This window comes from Peromyscus eremicus, chromosome 9 (assembly GCF_949786415.1).
Source record: "Peromyscus eremicus chromosome 9, PerEre_H2_v1, whole genome shotgun sequence".
In the NCBI taxonomy this organism is placed as follows: domain Eukaryota; kingdom Metazoa; phylum Chordata; class Mammalia; order Rodentia; family Cricetidae; genus Peromyscus; species Peromyscus eremicus.
In genome coordinates this window covers 5833155-5851912 of record NC_081425.1, presented here as the reverse complement: position 1 = coordinate 5851912, position 18758 = coordinate 5833155, and the positions used below count along the sequence as shown (strand labels likewise).

The following is an 18758-nucleotide window of genomic DNA, read 5'->3' as shown; positions in this document are numbered from 1 at the left end:
GATGTTTGTAAATATGGATGAAATGTGTGGGATGCAAGAATCAATGTATATACTTTGTTTCTTAAAGTCTAGTTCTTTTGTTTCTCAAGGTTTGTGTTTGGGATGCAGAATTACGTGAACTTCGAGCTGAGTGTTTTATAAAGGAAGGAGAACCTAGGAAAGCCATCAGTGACTTAAAGGCTGCTTCAAAATTGAGGAACGATAACACGGAGGCATTTTACAAAATCAGCACACTCTACTATCAACTAGGAGACCATGAGTTATCCCTCAGGTCAGTTCCTGTGACATTCATATCTAATCTTTCTATAATTTTCATATTATGTTAATAGAAATACTAAGGTTTTTAAAAAATATCCGTTCAAGTAAATTGTTATTCCTAATGTACTATATAAATTCTACAGCTTATTTTCAATAACTAGTCCTACTAAAATAAGTGAGAATTGTTTTACTTACCAAAACAAAGTAGAGTGTTTAATGTATAACTTCATGCCATTTGAATTGTTGTGTTTATGATATAATGTCATATATAACTGTGTATAGCAAATGATGAAGTCAGCATGTTTTTGTTACAAAAATACGTTAATTGTGATTTCTCTACTTAATGCAGAGAAGTAGTCAATGATTATTTTGACTTGGAGTATTTTTTTTAAAATTACATGAGCAGTGAAGTCCGTGAATGTCTGAAACTTGACCAGGATCACAAAAGATGTTTTGCACACTATAAACAAGTAAAGAAGCTTAACAAGCTGATTGAGTCAGCTGAAGAGCTGATCAGAGATGGCAGGTAAGAGCCCTTATGTATTAGGTGATGGTCTAGATAGCATTGAGCCTTGGCAACACTACCAGGATTATATATTGTTGAAGCAGGCAAAATTGCTGTGTACTCCCATGGCCCCAACTAAGAGTTATACGTCTGGTGGGTTGACTTGTCAAACACTAGCTGTCTGTCATCTGCTGTATACTCCCATGGCCCTCAGCACAAAATATAAGTAGCAGGAACTGCATAGTATCCTTACTAGCCGCTGTATGCTATTTCAGGATTTTCTTATTTTGTGTATCAGGCACTGGACTATATACTGAGAGTACAAAAATGTGACCGCTGGTTTTAGCCTTAAAAGGTTTATAGCTTAATGTGGAGGTCACTGTAAAGTGCTAGTGTATAGAGTTGTTAGCAAAGATCTCGAGTGGAGCATAATGGGAGAAGCAAAGAAGAGCCCTTCGTCCAGTCTATAGCAGCGAAGGCCAGGAATTCTCATCTGAAAATAGGAGTCCCTTGACTTGGGCTGTGTGTGTGCATACTGGGGTGTAGGGGGTGACAGGCTGGGGAGGAGAGGTGAAGACTTTGCAGACAGTACTGCTTAGTGTGAGGTCGACGCTGAGTTCCTACTCACCCCTCTCTGACACTGCTTTACCCACTTTCCCGCAGTGACTTGCAGACTGTAACATCTTAGAGTGCCATAATCAAGATGTTGATTAATTCCATCACCACATAAGTACCTCCTGTGTTGCCCCTTTACAGCTACAACTACTTTCCTGTCCCTCGCCTTCCTTAGATCCTAACAACCGTGAATATAGTCTTTGTTGCTATAGTTTTGTCATTTCAAGAGTATTGAAGAAATGGAAACAAAACTATAAACTTTTGAGATTAGCCTTATCCTCCTTTAGCAAAGTTCTCTGGATATTTATCTAGCTTGTTGTGTCAGTATTTCCTATTTATTGGTTAATGTTTCCCATGGTATTAATAGCCACTATGATTTATTTAGCCATTCGTTCACTGAAGCTCACCCATTGAATAATGTTGCTTTCATGTGTAATCTTTAGAGATGGAGCTATAGCTCAGTTGTAGAGTAACTGACATATGCAAGGCCCTGGGTTTGATCTCCAGTGCTGTCCCCTATGCCCCAAGTACACAAACACACACACACACACACACACACACACACACACACACACACACACACACGCCTCTCTTGTGTACTTTTTCTGGGGAGACATGAAAAGGTGTTTGCCAGTGAGAGAACACTCAAGTTAGTATGGTAAACTAGTAAGTTTATTGGGTTTCCAGGCCCAAGAATGACCCTAAAGCAGCTCCATCTGTGGTTTTGTCTCAGTATGGTGATGAGTTCCTCGAAGCTGCATAGTCTCTTCATTTACCTTTTAACTTTCAACCCCTACATGCCCTAGCCACATGCTTTAAATTGTTACTCTGTTTATTTGTGTGTACAGACAAGTGCATGTCCTGGAGAATATGTATGGATTCTCTCCACCATGTGAGTCTTAGGGACTAAACTCAGGTCATCAGTCTTGTTGACAAACACCTTTACCTGTTGAGTCATCTGGCCACCTCCACCCACCCCAGCCCCCAGCCACATGCTTTAAAGACTCTCTGGATTGAACAGGTCACTTTGGATTAAAGTTAGAGGAACTGTATTTGAAGGCAGATGTGGTGCTCATTCTGCTGTTTATTAAGCAATACATAGTGAAAGGAGAGGGTCGTTTCTACAGCTTTGGAAATAGTGTCTTTGTTACCCTTGGATTGCTCATTTCATAGATACACAGATGCAACCAGCAAATATGAATCTGTCATGAAAACAGAGCCCAGTGTTGCTGAGTACACAATCCGCTCCAAAGAAAGGATCTGTCACTGCTTCTCTAAGGTAACAGTGGGCTTGTTCCTACATATGTGAGTACTTCACATGGGATAATAGCCAGTTTTAACTTACGTAGAATTCTTTTTCCATTCACTGTGTGCGCACACCCACTGAGCCCGTTCACTGTGTGCTCACACCCACCGAGCCCGTTCACTGTGTGCGCACACCCACTGAGCCCGTTCACTGTGTGCTCACACCCACCGGGCCCGTTCACTGTGTGCGCACACCCACTGGGCCCGTTCACTGTGTGCGCACACCCACTGGGCCATCTCTCTGGCCCCTGATGTGTATTTATTTATTTTTATTCTTTGGTACTTAGGATGGAACTCGGGAACTTGTGCATGATAGGCAAGCACTTGACCATTGGGGTGCAGCCCCACCCATATTTTGTCTTCCATTGACTTTCAGGATGAGAAGCCTGTTGAAGCCATTAGAATATGTTCTGAAGTTTTACAGATGGAACCCGACAATGTGAATGCTCTGAAAGATCGAGCAGAGGCCTATTTAATAGAAGAAATGTATGATGAAGGTAAATCTTAGAGGAATTTGACTGGCACGATCTAAAGGTTAAATTGTATGAAATCAACACACGTTCAGTTGCGTTTTATTTTGAATACAATTATCTGCAAATGACTAAGAATTTGAAAAATTGGTAGTTATTCTTTCTTAGTGGACCATAACAGGTATAGCATCTGAGGAAAGAGTTCTGTGAAACTGAGTGGAATATAACCCAGTTTTAGTGTTTTAGTAGCCAGTTCAGTTAGGAGAGACAAACTGCAGGTTAGAAAATTATAGATTTCCAGTCATTGTTCATTTATTTTTCCAGACATGTCTATGTACATATATGACTCTCTTAGGCATATAAATATACAGTATGTGTAGTACATATATGCATAAAGTGTGCATATACATTTGTCTGACAAACAATCCTGTGACCTCCCAACTTTAGCAATGGTAGGACAGCTGCTGACCTTACTTCAGGTTGAGCGAGAGAGCTTACTATGAGAGGTTACGAGGACCTTCAAAAGGCAGTGCTGGAGCACACACAGGAATATGTTTAATGAAAGGTGGAATTCATTACATGTATTTTTTAACATATTTTTGATAGTACTTTATAAACATTTAAATAGGGATTTTTGCTAATTTTTTAATTTGATGACTTCACATGGGTTTTAATCAGAATCATCCCCCATTCTCCTCTCTCGAGTCTGTCTAGAATCTTTCTTCCCAACACATCCCCCCCTCATTTCATATCATTTTAATTTTTAATAGCACATTGACTTTAAGGTTGCTTGTATGAGCAGGTGGATATGCCTGGGTGTGTGGCTACAGACCTGAAAACAAATGACTCTCCTCCAGATGCCACTAGCCCTCAGCTAGGGGGAGGGGGAGGGGCTTGTGAGCCTTTCCCTCAGCCATGCTGGAGTGCTGACTGCCTTGATCTTGTGTAGGTCACTGTGTGCTGTTGAGTTGGTGAGTACAACAGCTATGTCATGTTCAGGAGACGCATTTTATAGTACTCCTCCCCAGCCTCTGGAGGGGGTGACAACAGACATCCAAGCTGTGTCATGTTCAGGAGACACATTTTATAGTACTCCTCCCCAGCCTCTGGAGGGGGTGACAACAGACGTCCAGCTGTGTCATGTTCAGGAGACACATTTTATAGTTCTCCTCCCCAGCCTCTGGAGGGGGTGACAACAGACGTCCAGCTGTGTCATGTTCAGGAGACGCATTTTATAGTTCTCCTCCCCAGCCTCTGGAGGGGGTGACAACAGACATCCAGCTGTGTCATGTTCAGGAGACAGCATTTTATAGTACTCCTCCCCAGCCTCTGAAGGGGGTGACAACAGACGTCCAGCTGTGTCATGTTCAGGAGACAGCATTTTATAGTTCTCCTCCCCAGCCTCTGAAGGGGGTGACAACAGACGTCCAGCTGTGTCATGTTCAGGAGACACATTTTATAGTACTCCTCCCCAGCCTCTGGAGGGGGGTGACAACAGATGTCCAGGTTTAAGGCTGAGCACTTAACGGCCACTTATTTTCAATTTCAGTTAGTTATGAATCTTCATTAACCCTGAACTATAAGAAGCAGCATCTCTGACCAAGGTTAGGAGCATCATTCATCTATAGGTGTAAACAAATATTCAGAAGGCAGTTCAACAACATGTCCATTCAGCACAACAATCTTTTGTATGTTATTGTTCTTTCATATCACATGTAATTTCTCTTCTAATTATGTTTTTATTTGAGTTGCTAGATCAGGTTCCCATGTAGCTTCTTCATATGTTCCTTTTTGGGTCACCTTAAGTTTCTTTGCTAGAGCCTATGACTTCCCTAGCAATGGGCTTTTGACCAGGTTACAATCCCAGGCATGAATTCCCTCCTGTGAACCAGCCAGAGTGATTGTTTTCCTCCATAGTATTCACACCACTATTGTACCATTGAGTACATGCCTGGCTGATCAGTACTCCAACAGGTGGAGTCCAGTTGGGTGAGACAGCTGATGACTGTTTTCTCCTGGTGCCTAGTCCAGTCCTATGCAGGCTCCACAGCTGTTGGTCTAAAGTTCATGAGTTCCTATGAGCTTGGTTCAGTTGTCTCTGTAGGTTTCCCCATCATGATCTTGACCCCTCTTGCTGATAGAATCCCTCTTCTTCTCTTCAACTGGACTCCCGGAGCTCAGCCTGGTGCTTGGTTGTGGATTTCTGTATCTGCTTCTATCAGTTACTGGATGGAGACTCTAGGATGACAGTTAGGGTATTCACCAATCTGATCACTGGGGTAGGCTAGTTCAGGCACCCTCTCCACTACTGCTAGTAGTCCAAACTGGGGTCATCCCTGTGAATTCCTGGAATTTCCCTAGCAACAGGTTTCTCCCTAACTCCATAATGTCTCTGGTAAGCCTTAACAGTGGCAATGGTCTGTGCTTCACTATTTGCACAGACATCCTGCATCTGGTTAAATGACTTTGCTGTATATTCCTGCTTTCTGCTTTTCTGAATCGCTCTATACCCAGGAAGGCACATGCTGCCAGCCCTGCTCACTCCTTTGCCTCTTCCCTGTGCTACCAAAAGGGGCAAATCTTGTACGCTTTAGGTTCAGCACTTAAGGGAGCATGTAGTGGATATCATGAGAGATATGTACATGTATATTTTGCTGGTCTTTTCTCCTGTTACTTACCTCTGCTTTCCCCCTTACCCCATAAAGTTTTTTCTACTATGTCTGCTTTAGATTTTCTGTTTTTTTTTTTTTCCAACATGTAAAGGATGTTGCTTTAGGGTTAGCTCATATTCATGGGAAGTGTGGTGCTGGCATTTTCTGTGATCCTTTGCTCTGGTGCTATTTGCTTTCTCTTCTCATCTTGGATTTGTGTATGGTGTCAATAACTTTTCAGCAGCCCTTGTAATTCCTTTCTTTGGCTGAAAATTCCTCGTGTGGGATCCCACTACCTATTTTCTTGTATGCCGTCTAGGAAGAGACCATGTATTCCTTTATGGGCCACCTACATGCTGGTCAATTGGTAACCTTGTTCACAGATTTCTAAGGTTCCATGTATTGAGAACAGGCTTGTAGAGGTATAGGGTGAAAGCTGGTAATACCCACAGAACAGTGGTTCTCAACCTGTGGATTATGACCTCTTTGTAGGTCCAGCGACCCTTTCACTGGGGTCACATCAGATACCTTGCATACCAAATATTTATATTATGATTCATAACAGTAGCAAAATTAGTTATGAAGTAGCAACAAAAAAATTTTATGGTTAGAGGTCACCACAACATGAGGAACTGTATTAAAGGGTCACAGCTAGGAAGGTTGAGAACCACTGCTCTAGAAGGTCTTTGTAGCAGTCAGCTTTGTAGCAATCAAGTATTCATGGTGGATTACCTCAGTGGTAGCTGGGAAGTGCTTCAACTCTGGCTGTACTTTGGTACTTGTTGGCGTTGGTTGGAGCTTGAGGAGCATCACTTGCCAGTTGTGTGTCTTTCAATCCTTTTCTCCTGGTGATTCCCAGGGCAGGCCTTAAGTTTGTAGGACCTGTTCTCTGAAAGAAATACCCTACATTCCTGCCATAGTCAGCAGCACTTTACTCTTCAAGGTATGACGTGCTTCTGAGTGTGATGGGCTCTTGTTTCCTTTTTGTGTTTTCAGGTCTGTTGTAGCCATCACAAGTGCCTTTGTGCTCTGCTCTGGCTTTCTTGGTTCCGGCAGCCACACTGGGCCTTCCACATGCATGTTTCATTCATAGAGGTTAATGGGCCCCTGTCGAGGTGAATGCTGTAGCCAGGTGCTCCACGTAAAGGCTGAGTGCTTTCCCAGCTTTTGTCTTCTGACTATTCTGATAGTTGCTTTAAAAATTTTCTAGCTTGCCAAACAAAAAGTCCAAGGCTACACTAATGGCTTCCAAGTCTGCTGAGACCTCCAGTGTAGGAGATTGTGCATCTCTCCACTTGGGGTTATTTTTTGTTAAGAATCTGCTTGTTTTTTTTCTTTTCTAGAAATTTGTCAAAATTTCTATCTTTTCAACTCTGTGATGGTCATTTTTTGTTTTCGTCACTGTTCTGGGAAGAGGGCAGACAAACTGGACTAATGTCTGTCATTTTGATCAGTTTGTTAGCACTGTTCCTTAAGACTGAGAGGGTGGAGTAGGGATCTGTAGCTCAGTGGTAGAGCAGTTGTCTAACATGCACAGACCCTGGGTTTACTGCCACCTACCATATCCATACACACGAGAAAAAAAAAATGGTCTAGATGAGATTTTGTTTATGTTGAAGTTAGAAAATTAATTGCTGCGCCAGGCGGTGGTGGTGCACGCCTTTAATCTCAGCACTCAGGAGGCAGAGCCAGGCAGATCTCTGTGAGTTCGAGGCCAGCCTGGGCTACCAAGTGAGTTCCAGGAAAGGCGCAAAGCTACACAGAGAAACCCTACCTCGAAAAACCAAAAAAAAAAAAAAAAAAAGAAAATTAATTGCTAATAGTACATCTAGAATTATAATATTTCTGTCTTTTATTTTTCATGGCTGTTCATTTATGGCTGTGAGGTAGACTTGTATTATTTAATTCCCAGAGCGTGGAATCTGAGGAAATGGACCAAAAATTACTTAGCTACTGTATGTTTTGGGAAGTATTTTATGTTCTAATTAGTTTCTACTTGCAATCATATGAATATAGGAAACAATAATTCTACACTTTTTATAATAAGAAAATCATGCATACTATAACTTAGTATGATTTAAAAGACTTGGCAGTCGGGGCTGGTGAGATGGCTCAATTGGTAAAGGTGCCTGTTGTAGCTGGAGTTTTCCTGCCCGGCCCACAGTCAGGACAAATCTCTCTCACCTGCCAGTCCCACAGCCACTCAGACCTGATCAAGTAAACACAGAGACTTATATTGGTTACAAACTGTATTGCCGTGGCAAGCTTCTTGCTAACTGTTCTTACAGCTTAAATTAATCCATTTCCATTAATCTATACCTTGCCACGTGGCTCGTGGCTTACCGGCATCTTCACATGCTGTTTCTCATCATGGCGGCTGGCAGTGTCTCTCTGACTCAGCCTTCCACTTCCCAGCTTTATTCTCCTCCTTGTCCCGCCTATACTTCCTGCCTAGCCACTGGCCAATCAGTGTTTTATTTATTGACCAATCAGAGCAACACATTTGCCATACAGAACATCCCACAGCAGCCTGTTGCCAAGCCTGACAGCCTGACTAACTCTAGACTTGGTAGAACATATTGGACTCCGTGTGTATTTTAGCTCAGGAGCAAAGATGTACTCCAGTGAGGAGAAAAGTGCCACACACCAAATTCTGGAGGAAACTTTTTAGATTCTGAATCTTTTTTCCTATAACCTGACACAAGTCAAACTTATTCTGTAACTGGGCCTCATCAGAGACCCATCACCCAGGACGGTTGTTGAAGGCTTGTCACTGTTCAGTCATACCCGGATTTCTGACTTCCAGGCCTTGTGAGCCTGTTACCAAGGAATGCTCCTGAAATCCAGCATCCCAAACCCAGCCATGAATATTCTTCATCAGCAGGACTTTCAAAGGATGGATCTCGGGCTTGCTACACTAATTCATTTTGCCTATTAGATACCTAAATACTCCAAAATAAAGCATGTATTGTAGATTTCCTCCAGACTTTTTATACTAGGTCTTTATGTATTTTGGTTTTGGTTAACACTGCAATCACATTGGCAGTATTGAGCTGATGGTTCCGCCAGCTCCCTTTGTACCCTTTGCTTCTTCCAAACTATTAAACATAGATGTTAATGCTGATTTTCTTTTCCAGTATTTTACTTTCTTTGCTATGCTGTGGTCATTTATGTCTTAGTGGTGTTAAGATTGCTTTGTATAATATTAAAATACCTTGAAGGAGGTGTGGGGAGATAATGTGAGAGGGTGGATAAGTAAACCAACCACGGTGAGTTCTGTTGAACAGGAGTGAGAGCTTCAGCCTTTATTATGAATTATGCTTGAACAAAATTATGAAAGTGGTACCATTTAGGCTCTTAGAAGCAACAGTGAATAAAGGGGCTGTTACCCTTCATGAGGACTTGGTACCAAGTTGTTAGAATACATAAAGGCACTGAATCTCAATTTCCCTCTAACAGCATTTTCCTAAACATATTTTGACAGCCATTCAGGATTATGAAGCTGCTCAGGAACACAACGAAAATGATCAGCAGATTCGGGAAGGTTTAGAGAAAGCCCAGCGGTTACTGAAACAGTCACAGAAACGAGATTATTATAAAATCTTGGGAGTAAAAAGGTGAATTATTGAAGTTTGCCTGTGCTATTTAATCAACTGCTTTAAAGCTATTTGTAGCTCCTTTTGTCTTAACCTGGTTCACTCCATTTACTCATGTTATTTCAGTCATGTATTACTCTAACAGCCTTTAACATCATAAACATCATAAATTGGCTGCAGGCCAATTTGTTTTATAAAGACCATTAACACAGATGTTGATGATGAAGGGTGTGGCATAAATAGGTCCTAGGCCTAGACTTTTTGGGAAGAATGAAGAAAGTAGAGTTGCACTTTATTTTCATTGGGGTAGGAGGAAGGAAAAGAAAGCCTTCCCCTGAGCCTGAGGTTAAAGTTGTACAGGCTGGAAAGATGGCTCTGTGGTTAAGAGCACTAGCTCTCAGCACCCACATGATGGCTCACAACCATCTCTAACTCCAGTTCTGACCTCCTCTGCTTTCTGTCATTACACACACACATGATGGTCATACATTGAAGCAAACATCCATACACAAAAATAAATCTAAAATTTTGTCTAAAAAAAGACTCATTTTCTCTGACCATGTAGACTGTCAGCTTCTGTTCCAAAGTTTAAAGCTTTGGTCTTACTAGTATTAAGTAAACTCAGCCTAAAGGGGTTCACAGAGGTTTTTGTATGTGTATGTTTTATTTTTATTGATTGACAGAATCTCGCTGTGTAGCCCTGGCTAGCCTGAAGACAATATATACACCTAGCTGGCCTTAAACTCACAGAGATCTGTCTGCCTCTGCCTCTAGAGTATACTGCTGGGATTAAAGGTGAGCGCTACCATCCCGATGTGAGAATATCTTTTTAATGCCTAGAAAGAATTAAATCATGGTAGTGTGGAAATTCAGCAAGGGACAGTTGTGAAGACCTGTACTGTATTCTGAGGTGCTTACTGAGCAAGCTTCTGGAGAGGCCTGGGGTCAGCTCAGTGTTAGTGGGTTTGCCTTGCATTCAGTAGGTTCAGTCCCCAGTGTTTGCTCCCACCACCCCCATGGCTCAAAAAGGAAAAAAAAAAAAAAACAAAGTAGACTGTCCAGAACAGTATGTTAAATCTTCGCTCTTTGGAATTTCGAGAACAAAGCTGTATGTCATCAGTTGACACTCTCCTATATCCCTTACACACCCAGAGCTTACAGTATTTGTTTGTAGTGCTGTGATAAACCTAAGGTTTTATGTATGTGAGGCAAGCCTCTACCACTGAGTGTTCAAAGAGGACTACCAACACAGCTCTTCTTTTCTTTTTAAAATAAAACCCAGTTAGGGCCTTTGTGACAGTTGCTAAGTAGTTTTCTTCATCCTTCAGAAATGCCAAAAAACAAGAAATCATTAAAGCATACCGAAAATTAGCACTTCAGTGGCATCCAGATAATTTCCAGAATGAAGAAGAAAAGAAAAAAGCAGAGAAAAAGTTTATTGACATAGCAGCTGCTAAAGAAGTCCTCTCAGACCCAGGTACCTTCTGCTTCCGTGTCTTTCTGCTGCTTTTAGAATAGCGAAGTTGGTGACGAAGTAGCTGCTGTTCCTTTTCCCACCCCAGCAGGGGCAAAGTGAGATGTAGAGCAGGGAGGGTGAGGGAGGACTGTGGTTGGTTGTCAGTCCTGCATTGTCACCAGTTTCTTCCCACCTGAGTCTGGGGACCCGCAGGTAAATGGTAAGTACTATACTAGTGTATAGTGAAAGAATACTGAATGTGGAATACTTTCTCCCCACTTGAACAAGTTCCTGTCATTTCTTAGCCTTGTTTTTTTTTTTTTTTTTTTTTTTTTTTAAGCAATTATATGAAAGCACAACACTGAGCATATCACACGTTATCTCTTAGACCCCTGCTAGCCTCCTAGCTCAGTGATAGATGATTCTTGGTACCAAATTCCCAGATGTCTCAGGAGCTTGGTGAGGAAATCAGTGTGTCGAGCTGGCTTACGAAAAGACGAGACGAGAGGAGATCTCTAGCCGTGCCTGTTGTGCCCATGGATGTTAGCAGCTATCTCGCCCTAAGTCACATAAACAGATGTGCTGGTTGAGATAGATATATATATAATATATATATTATATATATGAATCTAGTCTGGAAAGTAAGAGGACAGGCTAAGAATGTGTACACACTGCTTTTTGTGGCTTTCTGTATGTGTAGGGATGAGTGTTCTAATTTGAGCTAGGAAGGTTCAACAAAGAGGAAACCCTGTTGCCCCTTGAACAAATCTTTTTTGTGCATCCACTTGTACTACAGAATTGAAATAGTCCTTTGTCTTAAGTAATTTGTAGTCTAGTAAGGGAGGTGCACTTCGTTATTGAACACAGTAGGTACAGTTCACCTGTTCTGTTATTGAATGCAAAATGCTTCACTATCCCTCAAATGTGGTATAATGGGTGGGCCAGAGTCAGGGGTCTTGAGGGATTTGGTGGTGTTAGGGAGCCCCCTCATCCTCTCCTGTTACTCATTGGGTTCTCCATGTGTCTGCATTACATTTTGGGAGGAAAATGAGCCTTATGGAGTGTTATGTGTCACCTGTTGGGCAAAGTAGCTTCTTAGATGCTTTATGGAGGGAACTCAATGAGGTTCTTGCCTGATGGACTTCATTTGAGGGAGGAGAGTAGTGACAAGCTGTTTTATAAAGAGCATGACTTTGGGAGTTCTCTTTGCAATCATTTTCTTCAGGATGGTGATGGCAAAGTATAGATTTGAGTATCAAAGCCTTGTACCTATACCTTAGGTTAATATGTGGCTCTTAATTTGCTGGTTTCTTTTCTAGAAATGAGAAAGAAGTTTGATGATGGAGAAGATCCTCTTGATGCAGAGAGTCAGCAAGGAGGTGGTGGCAACCCCTTCCACAGAAGTTGGAACTCATGGCAAGGGTTCAATCCCTTCAGCTCAGGCGGACCGTTTAGATTTAAATTCCACTTCAATTAAACCAGCTCTTTTACTGCTCCTCTTCTTTACTATTATTTTTTTAATATTAAAAACAAAGAAACTTTGTTTGGAATTCGAATGGAAACAAAACAAAACTTTTAGTTTGTCGGTGACCAAAGAGTTGTTTTAAGGAAAAAAGCTGTTCTTACTGTAGACTTGATGGGCCTGCCAAGGTCGGGGGCAAGGAGTCATACTTCTAACAAAGCAGCCTGTACTCATCTTGTGACTGCCTGGGGAAGTGCTCTGAGGCTTTTACCCTGTGGAGGTGTTTAAATAGCATTAAATATAGATATTCAACCCAGAGCAGACAGACGCTGTACAGCCTTGCATAGAAACCTTGAGGAGGAGCTGTATGTAATCTTCAGGAGAATGGATTGTGTCTGTCTCAGTATTCTTGAGAGAATATGAACAACTGAGCTGTATTTTCTTAGGGACAGTTACGCTTAGATTGTGGTCAGTCCAGTCACTTGCAAGTATTTACTCCTGTACCAGTGTCATCATGGGTATCACTGCAGGAAGGGTGGAGACCATCTTTTAGGAACATACTCTCATGTAGTGGTGGTATGTCCAGGTGTTGAATGGGTTGAAGTTGAGCATATATTTTTGTTGTTGTTTTGTATCTATAGGAGAATACCAATTTCACTTGAATTTAATTATAAAAACTTACAGATCCTCCTTTAAATGTTAAACAGAACAAGTTAAAATACGTAAAAAAGAGGCTCAGTGGTATTTTAGACAACACTGTTGGAGGTCAGTTTGAAATACATCTTAAACAAGTGAAGTTCCAAGTTGTTTGCTAGAAAGGAAGAGTTGCCCTGCCAGCATAAGCAGAGCATTAGGACTCCCACTTGAAGCAGCATCTCAGTGTCTCTTCTCTTTTTCTTACATTTAGCCCAACTGTCTTGGTTGTACTGGTTGTTGGTGTTTGGTCAGTAGATCTGCCTCACTAGGATTGGATGTTCCCAGGTTTGTTATTCTGCTTAGAAGAAAGTATAGGCTTGCAAATCTATTCAACTCCATGTACTTGCTAACATTTCACTTAATAAGATGACATTTCCTGTTTCCTCCTGAGATCCCCCTCTTGCTTTTTAAGCAGATACCTCTTTAAGAAATATACTATTCAGGATTTGTATACTGGATAATTTTTGCCCTAAAAATCTATTGCTAAATCAAGAACATTGAGTATTTATAAACTACTGATGTTACATTGAAAATCTAAAAGAATTACTTTGGTAAGAATTATTACCTTTATTCTAGAAAGTTTTTTTTTCTTTCTTGAAACATTGTGAAATATTTTAAGTATAAAGGTTTAATATATTGATTTTATGAAGTTAAGCATTTTAGTTAATTGTGGGAGGCATGAATATAGCATCCAAGCACAAATAATTTTCTTAACCTATAGTCATATCCTTGAGCATCTATAGAAAAAGACTTTTTTAATGGAAGAACATAAATCACCTAGTTGAGTTCGGCAAACCATGTAAGTGCTTTTTGCCTGTACTTAGAAGCCTCTTTCTCACCAGTAAACTTCACAGTGCATTTCAGATGCCTTCCAGCTTTCATTTTGCTTCAGTGTCCCCAAATTCCAATCAGACCAGGTGTGGTCACACACCTTTTATCCTGGCACTAGAGAAGGAGAAGCAGGCCAGCCTGGTTTACACAGTGAGTGCCTTACCAGGCCCCCACCAAAATTGTACATAAAATCAATTCAAGCCAGTGTGAAACAGTGGATAAAAAATGTTTTTCAAATCTTAGTAATCTTATGTTAACTACTATGTCACAATTGTTTGTCAGTCTGACTCCATTTATGGGTGACGTCACTGACACTTCTGAACTACATTGATGGCATCTGTGTACATTCCAAAGTGCACTTTTTCACCTACAGAACCAAGGAAGCATCAAGTTGCTTACTCTCCCATTTAGAGCGGATGGAAAGATGCCAGTAGCATGGAGCCAGAGGATAGTGACATGGTTGAAGATTGGGCTGCATGGACCTGTGTCCCAGATCTAGTGCCTCCTAATTTGCTTCCCAGAGAGTTTCAAGGTGTTTTTGTTTTTGTCTCCTACTTGTAACTACCCAAAGTAACAGGATTAGTCTTGCTCACTGCAAACTTTGGTGCCAAAGGCAGATGCCATGGAGGGAGATGAAAGATGAAGGTAGATCTCAGTGCTGATTAGGAAGATAGGGATGACCTGTAAATTCCTGCCTGGATGCTGTTGGCAGCCTCCTGGTGTCCAGCCTATCCCAGATGAGTAACAGATTAGTGTTCCTTGTACCTGCCTGACATTGTATACCATGCAGTGTAAAACCACATTATTGAAGAAACATTCTCCACTTTCCCTTTTTCCTTTTTGCAGGGCTACTTCCACATTCCAGTTTCTGTTTTTAGGAACTACAGACCCTTTGTGGTAATTCTGAGGAAAATAGGATCAACGCTCACCTCAGCTGAACTCTATTCTGTTTCTAGCCTTTCCTTCCACTATAATGAGCTTCCTAAGTGCAGCACCATTGGGCTGCATCCAGTGCTCATCACTGCAGGAAGAAGGAAAAAATCTGCTACCTGAGGGCAACTTCTTTTACTTCACTTCTCAGTTCTGTAAGTTTACTCTTTCTGACCATGAATAGAAGAAAACCTGGAAAAAAAAAACAAACTCAGTAGTTTAATTAATGTGCATTGGATATAACATCTTAATTTTAAAATACCCTTAGTAGTGTTTTAAATAGCAGTGTGGAGATTGGTCATTGGAGTTCTGATAATGAATGGAATTAAAAATGTTTTTTCAAATGTAAGCAGGCATGCTGGCTTGTGACTAATCTCAGAATGTGGGGGCTGCAATAAGAAGTCACTGTGACTTTGAGGCCCCCCTTTAAAAGTACCAAACTTATGCACACAACAAAAGTGTGAGAAAGAATTATTGATAACCAAGTAGAAAAACGTCAGTTGTCACTATTATTTTTTCCTGGAAGATAACATTCACATGTAAAGGCTTTAACTTGGTCAGAAGTTGTCACTTACCATGAAGAGAGAAGTAAGATGTACTGGTTAGAAATCACTCCTCAGGCCATTGTGGGTGCCAACGTGCCTCATAGATACAGGCACTGGTGATGACCTTTACAGTGTTTTTAGTCAGTACACATCACTGAGGTAGGACGAAGTCAGAGCAATTTTCCTGAGGGTATTTGACGTTTCTGTAGTGATCAAGGGAGGAGAAGGCAAGTGACGATTTTTAAGAATGAATCTTTTTTTCCAGATCATAGCGTTCCTTTTCTGTTAGTAGCAGCTTACTCTGTAATTTCAAATGATGCTAGGAGGGGGAGATAATTTTTTTTTTAACAGATGATCTCATTTGCTGAATGATTTAAGAGTAAAATTAGCCACTGCGTGGCTTTGTGTACAGTAACAGCAGGCTTATTGCACTTGTCTGTGGATGAAATATTTACCTGTGCAAAAGAATACAGGGGAAGTAAAAAATTAGAAATGTTTGATAAGTTAAATTATTACTCCTAAGCTTATATTTGTTTTAAATGGGACAGACCTAATAATCCATCTCAATTTAGTGTTTTAATAAAAAAAGGAACTAAAATTATTTCAACTGGGCTCATACATGTCTATGAATATGGGCAATATTTTTATGCCCGTGTATTTTCACATTTAATAAAAATATTTATGGTCATATCCACTACTTTCTTGCTTCTGATTCATGTTTAACCTTTGAGTTAAAATTCTAAGAAAGTCCATCTTAAGTCTATTTCCAACTTTACTTCACACAAAAATCAGTGACTGAGTTGACAAAAAGGCTTTCCTACATTATGTGAGTTTACAGGGAAGGTCAGAACACAGAATGTAGATATGTTTACAAATCTAACTCACCAATCCTAGGAAATTGGGACTTAAAATAGTGGACTGTTCTTCTATTTTAATATTAAAGTCTAAGAGGTACCTTCATCTTTATTCATTTCTGTTGTCTTCTGGTTACAGGAAGGTACCATAGCACAGCTCAGTTAAGTTTCTAGCAACAGCAAAGCCTGCTTTTGATTTCAGTTATATATTCTGTATTGAAGGAAAAATGCATTTATATAAAACTTTTACAGAAAGATTAGAAACTTTCCAAATCCCTAGTAGTAATCTTGATATCATGACAGTATAGAAGCGCTCAGCCCTATTCTGAAGAAGTCAGCAGGTGAAAGAGGCCAGTGCTGCCTGGCAGGCGCAAGCAGAGGGACATTGTCATTTTTTTTCCTCGGGGCCTCTGGCTTTCCTTTAGCAGACACAAGCTCCAGTTACTACTGTTTCAGGCTTCACAGTCCGGTGAAAGTATACAATTATCTTAAAGCCTACAGTTTATATCCCAGTGACTCTAGAACCCATACCTTTTCTTTGTTTCCCTATTTTTGAGCAAATCTTTCAATGGGAGATGGGTACACGACATACAGAATCAACATGCAGTTACTGCTTTTGTCCAGTTTCTGCAGTAAAAATGGCCCTAAAGAAACAAAAAACCAAAGTCACAAGGGAGTTTGGTGACTTTGCTCTATTGGAAATCCCTCTCCCTATTGGAGTTTATTTTCTCACTTTTCTTCAGTTTCTCAGTTTTCTGTAATCATTCTTTTAAAAAAAAATCCTGCTTCTTCTCCCTTGAGAGTCTGCATCATTAATCTCAAGCCACTATCCAGGTTGATCTTTGATGACTGAGACTTATTATTAATTATAAATGGTCTGTCAGTAGCTTAGGCTTATGCCTGACTAACTAGCTCTTACATCTTAAGTTAACATATTTCTTGTCTACACTCTACCACATGGTGGTACCTTTTTTCAGCGTGGCATGTTCATTTCCTGCTCCCTCTGTGTCAGGCTGGTGACTCCCAGTGACTCTGCCTCCTCCTTCCCCCAGGCTCTCTTTTTTACTGTCTGAGAGTCCTGCTTAACTTCCTTCTGCCTAGCTATTGCCCATTAGCTCTTTATTAATCCAATGAGAATACATAGTCACAGTGTAAAAAAAGATTGTTTCATAGCAAACAATCTTACAAATTCAAACACTTAAAAAATCCAGTCTTTAAAAACAAAAAAACAAAGTCTTTTAAAGTCAAAAGTCTCTCAAGTGTGGGACACTCCTATAAAGTAAAAAGTAAGTTAAATACTTTATTTCAAGAGGGAAGAACCAGGGCTCAATCAGATAAAAGTAAACCAAATTTCAACAGTATAACTCACTCAATGTCCAGTATTTGGGATTCACTCTCAATCTCAGGGGCTCTTCCAAGGGCTTGGGTCACTTCTCTGGATCTGCAGCACACAGCTTGTCCTCTAGGCTGAGGCTGGCCTCACTGCTGCTGCTGCTGCTGCTGGTGGTTGTCCCATGGGACTGGCATGTCCAAAATGCAAGGATTTTCTGCTGCAACTGGGCTGCACTTTCACCAGGAGTGTCTCCTGGGCCCACTTCATGGTGCCAAGCCTCAACTTCTCTGCATGACCCCTTCAATCCAGAGACTTCAACTGCTACTGAGGCTGCACCTTTATGAGTGGCTTCGCCTGGCTCTCAGTACCAAGCCTTAGCTGTTCTCCATGACCCCTTCATGCAAAGCCAGTACTACCTGGGAGTCTTCCACGTTATCAAGTTTGACTGCCAGCACTTGGTACAGCCTAGGCCACCTCTAGGACACAGCTTGTGTACTGACTCTCAGGAAACACTTCACCTCTTTGATGCTGGTCTCTTCTTAACCACAGCTGGTTCTTCATCCCCAGCTGACCAGCATCCATTGTTCCAGTAAAACAAAGGTTCTACTTTAGTGGTTCTGGTCTCTTGTTCATCATAGCTAATTCTTCAGCTCCAATTGACCAAACACCACAGATTCTTCACATAAATGCCCCAGTAGAGTCTTTGCTTCACCTGAAACATCATAAACCAGGCTTCCGACCCTTTGTACCACTCTCAAGATTCTTATCTTCCATGCTCCTACAGAATAGCCCATTGAGCTCTCAACACTTAATGGCTTTTCTAGATCAGAGTTCCAAAGTCCTTCCATAATCCTCCCTAAGACAATATGATCAGGTCTATTACAGCATTAACTTACTCCTGGTACCAATTTCTGTCCTAGTTAGGGTTATCATTGCTGTGCTGAAATACTATGGCCAAAGCAGCTTGGGGAAGAAAGGGTTTATTTGGCTTACACTTTTACATTACTGTTCATTGGTGGAAGTCAGGATAGGAACTCAATCAGGGTAGGAATCTGGAGGCAGGAGCCGATGCAGAGGCCATGGAAGGGTTCTGATTTGTTCCAGGATATTTGATCACACTGAACCCTGAGATTGCATTATTTACTGGAAAAAAAATCTATTTCTATTTGTGGCATGGTTCAGTCCTGTCCCTTTTAAAAGATTAAGTAAAACCTACGATAGATCGAGAAGTGGGGCAAGCAATCAGTTGAC

The 18758-nt window shown here is 41.0% G+C and overlaps 1 protein-coding gene across 1 annotated transcript in view; it reads left to right on the top strand.

The window, feature by feature from the left end:
• Positions 1–16017, top strand: part of Dnajc3 (DnaJ heat shock protein family (Hsp40) member C3) — a 42641-nt gene extending 26624 nt beyond the window's left edge. The window contains exons 6-12 of the mRNA XM_059273207.1: positions 90–271; positions 665–784; positions 2552–2657; positions 3060–3180; positions 9289–9421; positions 10729–10877; positions 12176–16017. Coding sequence (XP_059129190.1) covers positions 90–271; positions 665–784; positions 2552–2657; positions 3060–3180; positions 9289–9421; positions 10729–10877; positions 12176–12333 — 969 coding nt within the window. The 3' untranslated portion in view covers positions 12334–16017. The remainder of the gene's footprint in view (positions 1–89; positions 272–664; positions 785–2551; positions 2658–3059; positions 3181–9288; positions 9422–10728; positions 10878–12175) is intronic.
• The last annotated feature ends 2741 nt before the right edge of the window (positions 16018–18758 follow it).